At 39.3% G+C, this 18,432-nt stretch overlaps 1 protein-coding gene across 2 annotated transcripts in view; it reads left to right on the forward strand.

Moving 5' to 3' along the window:
* Positions 1-18,432, forward strand: part of gria1a (glutamate receptor, ionotropic, AMPA 1a) — a 145,851-nt gene that overhangs the window by 112,010 nt on the left and 15,409 nt on the right. For both annotated transcript variants that reach the window (XM_017475174.3, XM_017475178.3), the window contains one exon: positions 18,041-18,239. In XM_017475174.3, coding sequence (XP_017330663.1) covers positions 18,041-18,239 — 199 coding nt within the window. The remainder of the gene's footprint in view (positions 1-18,040; positions 18,240-18,432) is intronic.

Genomic DNA, 18,432 nt, shown 5'->3' on the forward strand with positions numbered 1-18,432 from the left:
TATAATTGTCTTGAATATCTCTGTAGCTCATCAAAAATATAAATGGGGCATCTATCACCTGAACACACACTGTCAGAGTTAAAATGTATCATTGTTGTATTTAGTTACTTCTGTTTCTGAATAAATAAGGATTATGTCATCAAATCACAAGTCTGTTTTGATTTGATGGTCAGAAGCTGTACTAAATGATATTTATTTGTAAAATATTTGTAAAAAGCCAAATAAAAAAATAAATTATACATGCAATTTATTAGATCCTTAAAATAAAAAGACAGTTAAGTAGTGAAAAAAATGTAATAATTGTTGGAACTATACGAATGAAGGACAATAACTTGCTAATAGTCCATCACCTGGATCTTTCTAATTGGCATGGGCCTCCAGTCAGTGGTGTTCACGCGGAATTCATTCAATGTTACCTCGATGAACTTGTTTGTAACAGTGTTAAAATTTCTATAAGTATCTCCATTCCATGATCCATTTTTTTCATTATTTTGTTGATTTCAATAATCAGTTTTTCAATACATTTATAAAAACCCTTGAGTGATATGAAAGAAACTGTTTTGTATTTACTTTCCATCCCTGTATATGGCATTCAGAATCCACTTTCCGGTTCTTTGAAGGAGACATTTTTCACATACCCACATTTTCACGTTACGTTGGAAATACCCAAAGATATCAAGTAACCATTAGTAACAGCATGCACATGTAGCCTAAGGATGCCAACAAGAGGACCTCTAGTGGATATATAAGTAACTGCATCTGTGTATGGATAATTCTTTACATTTCCATCACGTTACTGCATTACATTTCCGTTACTTGGCCCACAGGACGCATGGAATGATCAGGCGGGCCGTATGGTTTGCACCTCTGGTCTAGTAACTTTTCCTTTCAGCAAAGCTATGTAAGCTTAATTAGCAAACCACATTATACTTTAAAACAGCAACGACAAAAAAATGCTATACAAGCTAATAAAGAACAATAAAGCATGTGTGTAAAATACTGATATTCAAAACAGCATGAATTTTTCAGCAATTTATAGGATGAGCATGTCTTGTTACCGGTGCAGTGCTGTGTTTCACTAATGCATAAAACAAAATATCAAATTAGTACTGAAGGAGGCCATGTGATTTCCATCCCACACACACACGTGATGACAAACCTAGCACACAACAAGTAAGGATTTAATTAGATTTAAATAGTACTTTCTGATGTGTAGAATGCTGATTATTATGTTCATGCTAGTTTGTCTTTATAAGGCTGTCTTCAATAAATTTATCAATCTCAGAAGAGAAGCCATATTTCACAGCAGTGCTTCAGGAGCAAAGCCAAAGCATGAAAAATGGTCTGTGTGGCACAAATCAGTTGCATAAAAGGCCAGGAAAGGAATGATAAAGTAACAGTGGTGGCTTATTGAGGGGGAAATGGACGTAGTGTGTGTGTACAGAATTTCTCATTTACAAATAGCCGTTGCCTGTGTCTAAATGGAGCCTGCATCATGCTGTAACACTCCGCCCAATAGAGGCTTAGCAGAAAGTAGACAGCAGCTGCACGATTCCCTCAGTATTTTTAAATTGTTCTCATATATCTATCTGAATTGCATAGGTCTCATGGGATTAGACATTGATTGCCACTGGTCTGATTGAAAAAGATTTTTAATTGGCAGCCAAACTGTTAGTGTCTTAGGAAGTGTAAAGAGTGTTTCTCTATGTTGCGTTTATATTTCTTTTAACTAGTCTTTCTTTGGCCCTTTGAAAGCTGATGTGCATTCAGCCACTTTGTGCATTTATGCTCCTCCCATTGTTTATAATCATGTCATCCTTTCATCACACTCATTTAATCTTTTGCTGCTTAAGTGGTTTTGGTTTGCCATTGTTTATGCATTTATCAAAAACACACTCCTTTTTCTGCCAAGAAAGTTTTGGCTTTCCTTCTGTTTTTGTTACACTTGCCTGCTCCTCTTTGGTTGATAAACCCTGACAAAACACTGTGGACACATACACGCACAAACATTTATGTACAATGCAGATACACTTGATGAAGAAAAAGCTCCTGGTGGGATTTAGGCACAAATCAGTGATTTGTTTTGTTTTGTTTTGTTTTGTTTCTTTTCTCTTTTTTTCACAAAACATGCAATGACAGTAGAAGTTAAGCAATCCTAATTAATCCCAAACAATTAATATGCATATGTTCATTGAGCATACTGGCAACATACTTAAGACTGGCAACAGCATACTGGCAACAAAAATTAAGACTAAGTAATGAGTGTCTGCAGGGTCTCATTATGAATGGTCTTGTCTAAATTCATTGCTGTGAGGGTTGTGAGTGGGACAGATATAGAGCAGAGTGTCTGATGACTTAGGAGTGATGTACATCAGCTGGAATGCCCCGGTCGGGCATTCTCCATTAGGATTTTCTGGTAGAGAGCAAAATTCATGTTTTCCTCAATTATTGCAAGTTGCCCAGGCCCTGAAGCAGAAAAGCATCCCCACACCATCACACTGCCATCACCATGCTTGACTGTAGATGTGATGTTCTTTCTGTGGAATTCTGTGTTTGGTTTATGTCAGATGTAACGGAACATGTGTCTTCCAAACCTTTACACTTTTGACTCATCATTCTCCCAAAAGGTTTGAGGATTAAGGTGTGTTTTGGCAAAATTCAAACGAGCCTTAATGTTCTTCTGGGTTAGCAGTAGTTTTCGCTCTGCCACTCTTCCAGAGATGCCATTTTTGTCCAGTGTCTTTCTGATAGTGGAGTCATGAACAGTGACCTTTATTGATGCAAGAGAAGCCTGTAGTTCCTTTGAGGTTGTCCTTGGGTCTTTTGTGACCTCCTGGTTGAATAGTTGCTGTGTTTATTGAGGAATTTTGGAAGCCTGGCCACTTCTGGGAATGTTCACTACTGTGCTGAGTTTTTCTATTTGGAGATAATGGCTCTCACTGTGGTTCTTTGGAGTCTCATCACCTTCTTCATCATTTCTGGAATTTCTTTCAATACTTCAACATACTGTTGAAAAAGTTCTGTTAAAGTGTTGATTTATGAATGCAGTTTCATAGATTTGGGAATTAGTGGGTATCGGAAAACTTTTTTGCTTCAATAAATAATGTTATAATTTAAAAACTGTATTTTGTATTTACTCAGGTTGCCTTTGTTTTATCTTAGATTTAGTTTTAATTTCTGGAACAATTGAGTATGAGATAAATTGTATGACACGAAAACAAAAGAAATAAGGATGGGGAAGAAATACTTTTTCACACCACTGTAGATGCAGTCGACAAAATACAACTCCAATTCCATAAAAGTTGGGATGCTGTGTAGAATGTAAATAAATGTAAATAAAAACAGAATGCAATGATTTGCAAATCTCATAATCCCATATGTTATTCACAATAGAACATAGAAAACATCTCAAAAAATTTGGGACAGGGGCAACAAAAGGCTGGAAAAGTAAGTGTTACTAAAAAGAAACAGCTGGAGGAACATTTTGCAATGAATTAGGTTAATTGGCAACAGATCAGTAACATGATTTGGTATAAAAAGAGTATCTTAGAGAGGCAGAGTCTGTCAGAAGTAAAGCTGGGATGGAATCTGGATGGAAGCATATGTTGCTCTAAAACCTGTATATACCTTTCAGCATTGATGGTGCCTTTCCAGATGTAAAAGCTGCCCATTCTATATGTACTAATGCACCCCCATACCATTAGAGATTCAGGCTTTTGAACTGAGTGCTGATAAAAAGTTGAATGGTCTTGCTTCTCTTTAGTCCTCTTTAGTTTAGAGGATGCAGTGTGTATGGTTTCCAAAAAGAATTTGAAATTTCGATTCGTCTGACCACAGAAAAGTTTTCCATTTTGCCTCAGTCCATTTTAAATGATTTTTGGCCCAGAGAAGACGGCATCATTTCTGGATCATGTTCACATATGGCTTCTTCTTTGCATGATAGAGCTTTAACCAGCATTTTGTGTTCACTGTGTTCACAGATAACTGGAGTTCTGGAGGTGTTTCTGAGCCCATGTAGTGATTTCCTCTAGAGAATCATGCCTGTTTATAATGCAGTGCCGCCTGATGGCCCGAAGATCACAAGCATGCAATATTGATTTTCACCCTTGTCCCTTGTGCATAGATTTCTCCAGATTCTTGGAATATTTTGATGATATGATGTACTGTAGATGATGAGATATTCATAGTCTTCGCAATTTTACATTGAGGAACATTATTCTGAAATTGTTCAACAAATTGTAGACGCAGTTTTTTGCAGATTGGTGAGCCTCTGCCCATCTTAACTTCTGAGAGACTCTGCCTCTCCAAGATATTCTTTTTATATCCAATCATGTTACTGACCTGTTGCCAATTAATCTCCAACTGTTTCTTTATAGGAACACTTAATTTTCCAGCCTTTTGTTGCCCCGTCCCAACTTTTTTGAGATGTGTTGTGGCCATCAAATTCAAAATTACCTTATTTTTTTTCTTAAAATGGTACATTTACTCAGTTTAAACATTTGATATGTTTTCTATGCTCTATTGTGAATAACCTGGATTTATGAGATTTGTAAATCATTGTATTCTGTTTTTATTTACATTTATTTACATTTTACAGTGTCCCAACTTTTTTGGAATTGGGGTTGTACATAATGATTGGGGCCAGAGTTGAGTTAAGCATGTAGTGAGGATTTTCTGAAATTGCACATACTGGTATTCTGAACTCCAGATGTAACTACAGACTTAAGCACTACATACATGGGAAGGAGTTTTACGGTGGCCAAAAAGTACAAAACAAATCACAAAACAAAACAAAATATGAAAACAAAATAAGTCTGTAAACAACAGAAAAATTATAAATACAATAGCAAATCTAAAAACAAAATAACAAGGCAGAATACAATGACAAATCTGAAAACAAATTAACAAGTCAGAAAACACAATGACAAGGCAGACAAAACAGAAAAGGTAGGTATAATATTTTGTGAATGGATTACTTACCACTGATTGGACGACACATCTGACAATCAAGATATACAGGAAGTACAGCAGTCTGAAGTGCTACACCAATACTGGAAAATCAAATCGTTTGTGCATTTTTTTTTTTTTTTTATCCGTACTGCAGTTAAAAAATTTAAATTGAACAAATGTACGATGTGTCCTCTGATCTGTCCCCTGCAGGTTAAGTTCTTACAGCAACCACATAACATCATCACATTTACACGGAAATTGTGTTTTTGCTGAATCGCTAACCACATTGTCCGGTAGTAGTGATGGGAAGTTTGGATCATTTTACTGGAATCTTGTTCAGCAAAATGAATTAATCTTTTTTCAAGTCTTTTTGTTCATTTTGTTCATTTCAGTGGAATATAATTAAGATGTGCATTGCCTATGCGGCGGTCACTGGAAGAACAAACTTACGCAAACGTTGATCACATTTGGAATAAAAAAATAAACTACAGGCTAATGCTCCATGGCCGAATTATGAGAAACAGAAATGAATAATTAATAGCTTAGCTGGGTCTTTGGCTATGCAGCCTGTTAGCTCACCTCACCTTCAGATCCGAGTTGTTCATTTGTCATGTCTGTTCCCCGGAAACAGAAATGATTAGTTCACCTCTCGAGTCTTTGGATTCGAGTCATTCATTCATCCTGTTACCACCCCATAGGCTGAATGCAGTGGGGCTGTGACATGATGAACGAACGACTCGAAACCAATGACTCAAGATGTGAACTAATCATTTCTGTTTCCAGTATTGCATGGTGCATTGCCTATGTGCCGGTCACTGGAAGAACAAACGACTCAAACTTGAAACGTTAACTAATTATTTCTGTTTCCTGTACAGAACCTTTGGGGATGTTGCAGCACATGCGCAGTCAAAAATAAACGACTCACTCTCTGAGACAAGTCGTTGTTCCTGAGTCATATTAAAGATTTGTTCAAAATTAACGAATCGTTCATGAGCGACACATCACTACAACTGTTCTGGACCACGCAGCTCTACACTTATAGCATTCTGTACTTGATTTAATGGGGAATAGTTCTTCTAAACAGACCTGTGTAATTTTGGTGTGTTTTTAGAGAGCGCAAGCTAATCTTTATGTGATGGTATGTTAACAGCATATCTGTCATATCACAGCAAACCAGTCACTCCATTTCCCAGAATGCACCACCAACTATAAACATGGTGACTACACTTCACACACACACACACACACACACACACACAAATCTATACCAAGCTTTGACATCGTGTTTGTTTTCCTGGTTTTGACTTTGCTCTTGTTTATGACCTTGTTTCTCTGTCTAGACTTCCTTTGCCTGATTGCCTGACCTCTGCCTGTTTAAAGTTATGGATTTTTGCATTACCCTTTGGACTTGTTGTTTTTGTATTAAATTGCCTAACCTGCACCTACTTCTGTCCACGCCTCCTTTACGTGACAGAATACTTTGCCGTATATGGAAGCAGCAGGTATGCTGGAGTGGCGACAAGTCGTCGACGCCCGCAGATGGCTCATGGACATACTCCACCAACAGCTCGCCTATCTGACCAAGCAGGTCACTCGTCTTTCTCAAAGCACCCCGGTCGTCATGTCGACCCATACCCTGTTTCCTCCCATACCAACACTGGAGAAGTGTGCCGCAGATCCCGCACGATGCAGGGGTTTTCTCCTGCAATGCTCCTTGTTCTTTGCCATCTATACAGGCAAGCCGGAAGCATGTAAGGTTTTATGGAGCTCTTAACAGGCAACACTCTCATCTGGGCAACGGTGATGTTCCTCTTATGAACAGTTTATGGGACTATTCCGGTGTGTCTTCGATCACACTCCCGGTGGCAAGGAACAGGAGAGGAACTCCTGACTATTTCTCAAGGCTCACAGTGTGTTGCAGAATATGCCCTAGAGTTCCAGACCATCGCTGCAAGGAGTGAGTGGAAGGAACCAGCTCTAAAGACGGTGTTTTGCAATGGAGTTATCCAGGAAGTGGTGACGGAGCTGGCCTGCCACAACAATCAACTCACCCTCGACCCACTCATTGACCTGGCCATCCGACTTGATCGACTTCTTCAGAACCGCCGTCCAGCAAGTAGCGAGGGAAGTGTCATAGTGCTGCATGCCACCACGAAGCCCATGCAGCTGGGGCGTGCATGGCTCAGAGAGGAGAGTGAGAGGCACCGTCAAGAGTTTCGCCACTTTTACTGCAGAAAGGATAACCATCAATTCCAGCAGTGCACACTCAAGTCTGGTCAGGACACTGAGGAGAACTGGGACTTCAGACCCTGTGCCCACCAAGCGTTCGTTCTACAAGTTATGGTCGATTGCTCAGTGTGTCTTTTGTTCTCGGAGCACTAATCGACTCGGGAGCATCGGGGAACTTCATCAATCAAAACACGGTGAACCAGTTCAACATTACTGCAGCCACATAAGATTCAAGCCATTGATGGAGCTCCAATAGGGGGAGGGATCATCTCACACTGCATAGAGCCCTCTCCCTCCAGATCAGCGCACTCCATAAAGAAACCATCATTCTCTTCATTACCGTTTCTGCCAGACATCCCATCATCCTAGGTCTCCCATGGTTGGAGCTACACAATCCTTGTATTTCATGGACCGACAAATAAATCACACACTGGTCTTCTTATTGCCTTGCACACTGTCTTCAAGCTCCAGTTATACTGCTGGCGGCCACATCAGTAGAAAGTCCTAACCAACCCGCTCCAGTTCACGTTCCACCCGAGTATCATGACCTTGTGGAGGTATTCAGCAAAGAGAAAGCAAGCGGACTACCACCACACTGCCCATATGACTGTGCGATTGAGCTGCTGCCCAGAACCAGTCCACCTCAGGGGTGGGTGTATCCACTCTAACAGACAGAACAGCGAGCCATATTCAGAAGGCAGTCCAACAAGGGTACATTAGACCCTCTACATCCCTTGCTTCAGCTGGTTTCTTTTTTGTGGAGAAGAAGGGAGGTGTCCTCAGGCCATGCATAGATTACCGGGGCCTCAACAAATGTTCTGTCAGGTATCGCTATCCTCTGCCACTTGTGCCTGCAGCCCTCGAACAGTTAAGATCAGCAACTATCTTCACAAAGCTGGACCTTCGCAGTGCTTACAACCTGGTCCATATCTGAGAGGGAGATGAGTGGAAAATGGCCTTCAGTACCACCTTGGGCCACTATGAGTACCTGATCATGCCATATGGGATCTCTAGCACCCCTCAGTGTTCCAGTGTCTCATTAATGATGTCCTAAGAGACTTGCTGAGGAGAAGTGTCATCACCTACATTGACAACATTTTGATATACTCTGAATCCTCTGAGGAACATGTCCTCCATGTACGTTAGGTCTTGCAAAGACTTCTTCAGCATCAGCTCTATGGCAAAGTAGAGAAGTGTGAGTTCCATCAGCACACCATCTCATTCTTGGGCTACATCAGCCCTGAGTGAGTCACCATGGACAAGGCATGGTGCAGGTGGTGGTGGGTTGGCCCATTCCATGAACTGTCAAGGATTACAGTGATTTCAGCTGTAAATCTGATTTCAGCGATTTCAAGGATCACAGACCACTCTGCAATTTCTGGGCTTCACCACCTTCTACCAATGTTTTATCAGAGTTCAGCTCCATAGAACACCCCTTAACAGCCCTGTTACAAGGCAAATCGAAGTGGCTAACCTGGACAACAGCCACCCAAGAAGAGTAAAATCAACTCAAGAAAGCATTCACTACCGCTCCCATCCTCAAGCACCCCGATCCTTCCAAGCCCTTTGACGTGGAGGTAGATGCCTCAGAGACAGGAGTGGGAGCCATCCTCTCAAAGAGTTTCAGAGACAAGCCAAAGCTTAACCTTGTGGCCTTCTTCTCCAAGAAATTGTCCCCAGCAGAACAAAACAATGATGTGGGGAACAGAGAACTCTTGGCAGTCAAACTAGCCCTGGAGGAATGGTGACATTTGCTAGAGGTAGCTATGCACACCTTCATCATTTTCACAGACCATAAGAACCTTGAGAATCTCCATATAGCCAAGCATCTGACACCTCGTCAAGCCCGTTAGTCCCTCTTCTTCTCACGATTCCAGTTCACGTTGTCCTACAGACCCGGATCCAAGAATACCAAAGCCAATGCCCTCTCCTGTCTACACAGCATAGGAGTTTGAGACACCCACAACAAATACATTCTACCACTTTCCTGTGTGGTCAGCTCCATAGAATGGGAATTGAATAAAACCCTTGCACGCATCCCAAGATCACAAACCTAGCAGCATGTCCACCAAGGAAGCAGTTTGTTCCTGAGCAGCAGTAGCTGGAGCTCATTTCCTGGGCCCACATGGCTGTCGCCACTGGTCGCCCAGGTATTCAACGCACCTACCACCTGTTGTGAGAGAAGTACTGGTGGCCCAACATGTTAAGGGAGGTGCATTGTGTAGTGTCGTCCTGCTCGATGTGTACCCAATCTAAGGTTCCTCGAACACTGCCTGCAGGAAAGCGCTCTACCCATACCGGAACACCCATGGTCCCACCTCTCCATTGATTTCATCACTGACCTATTATTGATTTAGTGGCCATTGATTGATTTTCAAAGTCCCTGCATCTCATTCCAATACCAACCATCCCGTCGGCCTTCGCAACTGCCAAACTGCTATTCCAGCATGTATTCAGGTACTGAGGGATACTGGAGGAAATCGTCAGTGACTGGGGGCCGCAATTCACGTCTAGAATCTATTCCAGTTTCATGGAGAAGATGTGTATCATCATCAATGAACACCCCAGTACCAGCCAGGTGACAGAGTGTGGCTCTCAACCAAAGATCATGCAAAAAACACAGCCAAAGATACATTGGACCCTTCAAGATCATCAAACAGATCAGTGAGGTCACATACACAAAATACCAAACACAGCCACATAGCTTCGTAATTCCATGTCTCTCTACTCAAACCAGTTGTCCCTGGCCCACTAGCCACAGCAGTACCACTCGACTCCCCACCTGCTCCATTCGACATTGATGGCCAACTGGCCTACCTTGTAAAGAACATCCTTAACTCCAGGTGCCAGAGGGGCAAGCTAGAGTACCTTGTCGAATGGGAGGGTTATGGGCTGGAGGAACAGTGTTGGGTTCCTTCTCAGGACATTCTAGACCCAAGTCTGTGCAGAGATTTTCATGCCCTACACTCCTCCCGGAGTGAGCCCTTCGTAGGAGGGGGGGCTCTGTCATATCACAGCAAACCAGTGACTCCATATCCCAGAATGCACCACCAACTATAAACATGGGCGAAGACGACTACACTTCCCCCACGCACACACACACTCACACACACGTTCACCTTCCCAATCGCACACTCACTCACTCTATGCTTTATAAGAGACTTTTTGAAAACTAGGTATTTGTGAAGTATACGCTCAGTTGACCTGTTCTCTGTCTATACCAAGCCTTGACAAAACTAAGGTTTTGAGTGTTCCCAGGACCACAATGGCATCAATAATTTTGAAATGGAAGAAGCTTGGCACAACCTTAAACTTTTCTAGAGTTGGCTGGCTGGCCAAATTGGGCATCTGGTAAAGAAGGTCCTTGGTCAGGGAGGTAAGAAAGAACCCAACAGTCACTCTAAAAGTCCTGTGCAGAGATGGGAGAACCTGTTGGACAGACAACCATCTCTGTACCCACTCTGCAGCACTCTATAAATCGCGGCTTCTTTTCAGAGTGGCAAGACGGAAGCTACAGTTCAGTAAAAGAGTTTGCTAAACGGCATGTAAAGGAACATTTAGAAAACGATTCTCTGGCCTAATGTGATGAAAATGGAACTCTTTGGGCAGAACAGCAAACACTATGTCATCTGAAAAACAGACATTGTACATCACCTGTCTGATGTACATTCCTTTCCTGAAACATGGTGGTAGCAGCATAATGCAATGGGGGTGCTTCTCAATGGCAGGGACAGGGAGACTGGCAACAATAAATGCTGCCAAATACAGGAACCATCTTGAAGAAAACCTCCTCCAGAGTACACTCAAACTCAGACTGATACAACAGCTCACCTTTCAACATGACAATGACCCTAAGCATACAGCCAAAACAACAATGGTGTGTTTGGTCAAATTAACAAAAGCATTGCCATTACTTTATTAATTCAACAAATCAAATAGTGAATTAAATTGTGTTAAAATAGCCAACCCACAATCACATTACAAATTCATAACCTCAGTTAATAACTGTACATTAAGTTGTGCACACAATTAACTGAGAATAATCTAATGCAAAATAATATGATGTACTGGATCAAGTGCTATTTTATAAGCTATTGTGCAATGGGGGTAGGAGCCATATTGATTAAAAAATGTATTAATGTGATAATTACAACTAGCACTATCCATGAAGCAATATACATTAGTAGACTCCTATTAGATGTTCATTTCAGTACTTATAAATTGTCTTACTTTGATGTTACATTGTATTACAGTACAATTGACAGAAAGGGGGGGGGGGGCCTTAGTCTGCATTTTCCAGGCATGGTTGAGAAAAAAATGGCTGTTTTTTTTGTTTTTTGGGGTTTTTTTGTTGTTGTATATATTAAAGAAGTTTTCAGAGAAGTGTTTTACCAAGGTGGGGCTGTTCAATGCTGGAATGTCTTGGACTGTAGCCAGGGATGAGAGAGCCTCCACAGTTGAAAAAGCCTTCCCTTAAACCCTTCACTGTTCTCAATATTTAGCTAGTTTCCTATGCTACTCCAAGTTTGTTTAGATTTGCAGTGATAAGCAGGGTGGAAATCAATCAAGTATTTCAATATGCATTACTCTGTCTTCCTGACCTTTCATGGAGACTGAAATGGAAGTGCTTGTGTTTAAAAACAGTGGTCTAGAACCTATTAAAATCCCATCTCATACCACTCTACAATCTGGTAGCTTTAGAGAACTACACGCAAGTGTTTGGAATCTGAATGAGATGGCCAGAAAATTGACTTAACGTGCATAACCCGTCTCTGAATACAAGTAACCTTTCTTGCATAAATATTGATGTTACTTTTGAACTTAAGACACCAATTTATGTCATCAATATATCAGAATATGGCCCCTAGTGTCTGAGAGAGGTTTGCAGCCACTGGGCAATATTTAGTGTTCGTGACTTAAGTTCAGAATATACAGTGGTTATGCAGGGAGTGTTATCAGTTTTCAAACGAAGCTTATGCAAGTGTTTAAGTTACATTTCTTGGCAACACATTCTTATTATTGAAATTACTGTCTCCAAGGTTATTAGGTGTTTCTTGAGTATTCATTTCAGGACAGGAGTTATTTAAGTACTTGCTTTAAGTGTAAAAAAGAATAGAAGAATAGAAAAAGAATTAAGGGATAGAACAGGAGAAAATGTGGACTAATAAAGTGAGAGCCAAGAGCCAGTAAAGAAAACTGATTATTTACAGTACAAATAAGAAAGCAAATATTCAAATAAACATTTATAGATAGTCTAAGTAGTCATGATTAGCATATCAGGTTCACCCACATTGATTTCAGACACAAGACTTGATGCAGCCTTTTTTGCATTAACTATAATTACATTTTTGTACCAATAGCAGCATAAAGCATAAAGGCAGGCACACTGTACACTAGTTAAAAAATAAATGCACTTAATCGTATTTCAAATATATTGAACTTTGCCTAAGTATCTTGTAACTATACTTACAAATTTATGTACTTAATTAAAATATGTGTGGATGCCTGGGAAAACTCTTTACATGAAGAATTTCTACATTTTCTACTGTATAATATTCAAAAGACTAAATGTTTTCCTGAACTAAAATATGTTTCACTTTTGTATGTATCTTAATCACAAGTAAAGTTATAACATTTTAAATTCAGTTAAATTCTCATTTATTTACATAGCACTTTTAACAATAGACATTGTCACAAAGCAGCTTTACAGAAATCCAGTTATAGATTTAGATCCCAAATGAGCAAGCCAGTGGTGACAGTGGCAAGTAAAACATGAAGATGAAACCTTGAGAGGAAATAGACTAAAAAAGGAACCCATCCTCTTCTGGAAGACACTGGATAGTGGTATTATAAATCATCAATGCTAATAAATTCAAACTTGTCAAGCTACAAGATACTCATGATTAAAAGTAGCTAAGCTACAGTCAAACTACACTTTTGATAAAATACTGCAGTGACTTATGACTATAGACCAAATTAAGTTTAGAGGTTATCACACTTGACTTCTGCTATAGGCTACTATGTAGTGATTTTTTAAAGTAACATAGGCAGTTAAGAATCAACAACTTATAGTCATCCAGCATAGTCTAACAGCTGTAAGCTGTCCTTCTTGGCTAGGCAGATAGTTTTGAGAGTCCACAATATGTCCTCTGTCATGTGCACACCAGGAAACTTGGGATTTTTGATTCTCTCCAAAGTTGTTCAATTGATGTGCAGTGGTGAGTGGTCTACTTGGGTCCTCCTGAAGTCAAGATATAGATTTTTGTTGCTATACAATTATGCAAGCTGGTTCCCCTCCTTCTTGACTCATCGTTGCTGATGAGGCCCACTACTGTAGTGTCATCAGCAAACTTGATGATGTGATTTGAACTGTACGTTGCAGCACAGTTATGAGTCAGCAAGGTAAACAGCTGCACACAACCCTGGGGAGCACCAGTGTTCAGTGTGGTGGAGCTGATCCTGATGGACTGAGATCCCCAGATAAAAAGTTCAGGATCCAGTTGCAGATGGAGGTGCTCAAAACCTAGCAGCCATAACTTTTTTTATCAGTTGTTGTAGGATGATTGTGTTGAATGCTGAACTGAGGTCTATGAACAGCATCCTTACATAATTGTCCTTTTAGTCAAGCTGAGTCAGAGAAAGGTGGATGTTGGCAGATATGGCATCCTCTGTTGAACAGTTAGGACAGTAGGCGGTCTGAAATGGGCCCAGTGTAGTGGGAAGATTGCTCTTTATGTGTTTCATGACTAGCCAATCAAAGCACTTCGTGATGATAGGTGTGAGTGCAACGGGCTGGTAGTCATTCAGGCAGGACAAAGACGATTTCTTTTGCACATTCCCTGAGCACACCACCAGGTGTGACCTGCAGCTTTCTGAGGGTTAACTCTGCACAGAGTCTTTCTGATTTCTACTGCAGACAAAGTACTTGGTTGGTGGGTGTTGGGGTGGTCTGTCCTGCCAGCATGTTTTTCTGTACTTCAAATCATGCATAACAATTGTTCAGTGGGAGCTGGGAGCAAGTGTAGCTTTGTATTATGTGATGGCCTGAATACCATCCCCCATATGGTTTGTGTCCTTGGTTTTAGGAAGTGGCCATAGATTCTTTACACATAATGCTAACACTCCTGATAACCCTCTTAACAATCTAGGTAATTAATAACAATAACGAAAACATGAGCTAGAGCTACCCACCTTTATTTGTGTCCTTAAATTGGTGCTTAATGTTTTGAATGTCAACAGAATTCGCATTTTCCATTTGCACAGTCTTCAAACAAATCAGTAACAAATGCCATGTAAATCTTTAAAGCTCATAAACATTAATAAATGTGGCCATGTTCAACAGTCTTGTTTTCATTACTAGAAGAATGCATATTCTGTAACTGTATAGCAATGCTGTTGTGTTCCAGACAGGTCCATGCAAACTGAGACATGCACACATATTGAATTTGGTTATAGGCAGATATAGTAGATTGGAAATTGAGATTTGTTTGATTCAGAAATAGTGCTGAACAAGTTACATGACCGTGATGCAGCTTTTTCTCATGCTCCACATTTACTTGGTGGAAAAAAGTATACAGCTTGCTACTGGAAAAACTACATTAGACATCATACAGTTAGCATTGCTACTTGTAGCTAGCTACTCCTGAAACTAGATCATTACAGTATACAGTTGTGGAAGAGTGAAAGTGAAGAGTACAGCGTGTACTGAAAGGATTTTCAGCATAGTAAAGACAAATAGTACAATGTGATGAAAGGACTTTCCGAATATTGTGAAAAGCAGTGGGATAACAACAGAACAGTCTTCATGATCACAGCATTAGTTCGTCCAGAAGGTTATCCAGGTGAAATTATCCATAAATAAACTGCTTTTGGGTGCAAGTACAAATATTTAGGGCATTTGTGGAATGATCAAAATGAAATAGGCAGGTCTGGAAAGCAAGAGGATCCACAGTAGAAGTTTGTCAGGATCTGGCAATGTCTTCACATCAAGCAGGTACATGTACAGCTTGACAGAAAAAGAGCTTATTGGGTCTATATATAGGGTAAAAAAAAAAAAGAAAAGAAAAAAGCAGTGGTCCTAGAGCAGAGCCTTGTGGAACAACACTAAACTAATAACAGTTAGATAAGACCTGAGCCAGGAAAGGGCCGTTTCCTTAGCTCCAACATGTTTTAGTCTGTCTAAAATAATACTGTGACTTATCATATTGCACTGAGATTGCAAAGAGATGCAACCCAGAGTGGAGGTCAGTAGTTGGTTGATTTATTTTAGCCAGCACTGTTTCAATACTGACATAAGGCGTAGACTTGGAATGGAATATGTTACATATGTGATTCCTATTCATGTATGAACTCAGCTCTTGAGCTAAAATGTTTTCTAGGCTATTGGAGATAAAAGGGAGTATCAAGGGTATTCAACTAAACATTGTGGTCCATCAACATAAAATGCCTTGCTTACAAAGGTCTGGATAAGCAACTAACATGACTGAATGGTGACAACATTTAACTTTTAATGATTAACCATTAGTGAATAATTCATAACTATAAATAAGGCATCATTTTCAAGTGGTTATGTTTTGTTTCATACCGGCATTTCATGTTACTACTTTCGACTAACAGATGATGCATCTGTTTTGAACCTGTTTTGAACTGGACATACTTCTCTGTCCAATAATCTGCAAAAATTCTGTTTTTGTCATTTTCCAGGTAAATTATTTATATGAACAACAAAAACTTATAAATTTACAGGCATTGGAATATTCCTGTCTACATGGTCGTTGTAAGTATGCCTGAGTTGCCATTCCTATTTAGGCTACATATACATATACCTACAGCTAAGCATCTGTTAGCACCCACAATTCCTTGCAGACTGAGTATGCGCATATATCTCATTTCAGTAGATTTTCTGAATAAGGTGCCTGATTAAACAGGCACATTCCAGGGGTGGGAATCAGAATATTGTCTTAATCTGAATCGGGCAATCAGATTACAACATTTACATTATTCAATACTAATTAGAATATTGCCAAATTCAGATTAATAGCGGAATATTGATGTGCATGTAAACATAGTCAATCTCAAGGTCACAGCAAGGGCAAATGTCTGAAATAGTGTTTTTCTTCAATGGCTTCCTTCCTGTTTGAATTATATATTAAAGATATTTGCGGTATACAAATTAGTATCAAGAAGGACTAGACTTGTTGGTAGCAGCGGCATTACTAGCAATGCCACTAGCATCCAGTTCTGTATGTTTCATACACTGAGTGCTCTTTTTGAACCACTAAAATACTTTGTTGTGTCCAAATGTAACATTAATTCAAGTGTGTGTCTGCTGTAATAAGTGGGTCTTGTTATATTCTGAATAATATTGAAGTGAATTACTATTTTACTAGTAACTAAATTACTATTACTAGTAACATGTACTGCTTTTTCTAGTGAATGTTTGAATGGAACTCAATGGAACTGCAAATTCCTGTAGGAATTCACAGATGGAATCTAAATACTAATTAGTGGAAATGACTGAGTGGGCATGTTTTTGTGCTAATATTGTTATTAGTTACAAACAATACTTGAAATTATTAGTTATTAGTTATAAACAATACTTGAAATTAGTTAAATTCATATCCACTTTCTAGGTAATGCCTAGAGTATCATTATAAATAGTTGAGATGCTTCCTCCTCTGGCTATTTATTTGACAGGCAGTTTCAATGTGTCTGTTCACCAAGCAGACACATTTAGCCTTTTTGTCTGCTGCCTGACCCTAGCTCTGAATTTTCATCATTAACTAGGACTGTCAGTCTGATTAAAGTCTGATTACCTCCAGAATGAAAAGGGCGAAAATTACATTTTAATATTCTGATCCTTTAAAGATTTTATTCCAGTTATACTGATTTTATTGATTCATTTGCATGTATTATGTAAAATATTACATTAAATGGTATAACTAAGATGGCAAATTATAAATATGACTGTGACCATCCAGCAGTCATCCCATGTTTACCTAATAATATAATTATAACTTTATGTAAAAAGACAAACAAGCATTGTAGAGTATTAGAAGTTATTTGCATCATTATTTTATTACATTATTTGAGCCTTAATAACTCTGTTGTCATTTTTATATTATTTCAGTTGGAATGATCTTAACCAGTTTTAATTATCCTAAGATGATAGGCTATAGCAAGCAAATGCCTTGCCCACCTCTACATTTGTAAACTAATAAACTTATGTTAAAATCAGCACATTAGTGAAATTTTAATAAAAAGAATGCTTATAAATGTTGTGATAAAGGGTCTGTCTCATGACCTGAAGAAAATCTCACTTGTAGATTTAAACAGGAACTTTATCAACCACCATCAACCACTACATTTGAACATTCTGGATATAATATACATTATAATCACCACATACAGGAGTACAGTTGTATAAGGTGCAACTATCAATGCTATTATTGGTGAAGAATATATCCTATATCAACCATTAAAATAAATAAAGCACTAATCCAACAACTGCTTTTTTCCCTATCCACACAGAAGTCAATTCCCAGTTATCATGAATGAGTTCCTCAAGCTAATATTGCACAAGAAAAACAGACTTATGTTTAAGGCCAAAATCTTATATAAATGAAACCCATTTCTGTTTTGATTAAACTCTGCCCCATGTGCACAACTCAGTCACCTGTCCTAGCAGTGTACAAGCCTGTAGTTACATCTGAGCTCTGAATACCAAGTTGTGCAATTTCAGCATTAACTCCTCATTATGCATGCTTCATTCAATTCTGACAGTGGCCTAAAAACTGTCATTTTGATACTTTAGGTTTTAACTGAGAAAAACACATTTGTGTTGTGTGTGTTTCATTTGTAGATCTCTCTCAGGCCGGATCGTGGGTGGTGTCTGGTGGTTTTTCACCCTCATCATCATTTCGTCTTACACAGCTAACCTGGCAGCCTTCCTCACCGTGGAGCGGATGGTCTCCCCTATCGAGAGTGCTGAAGACTTGGCCAAACAGACTGAGATTGCCTATGGTACACTTGATGCTGGCTCAACCAAAGAGTTCTTTATGGTAAGCAAGTGAATTTCATTGCAAGTCTTATAGTTCAGCAAATGCTGAAACCCTGGAAGAATAGGTAATATGTTTGTGATAACATTTGATTATCATCCTTCCTAAAATGTTTAATTAATTGTCTTGTACCACTGTATACGTTTTGTAATTTGTGGCTCTTTATTTTTATGCTTACTTTTCTCAGTAAATGTAT

This window comes from Ictalurus punctatus, chromosome 8, assembly GCF_001660625.3.
Source record: "Ictalurus punctatus breed USDA103 chromosome 8, Coco_2.0, whole genome shotgun sequence".
NCBI classification, from domain to species: Eukaryota; Metazoa; Chordata; class Actinopteri; order Siluriformes; family Ictaluridae; genus Ictalurus; species Ictalurus punctatus.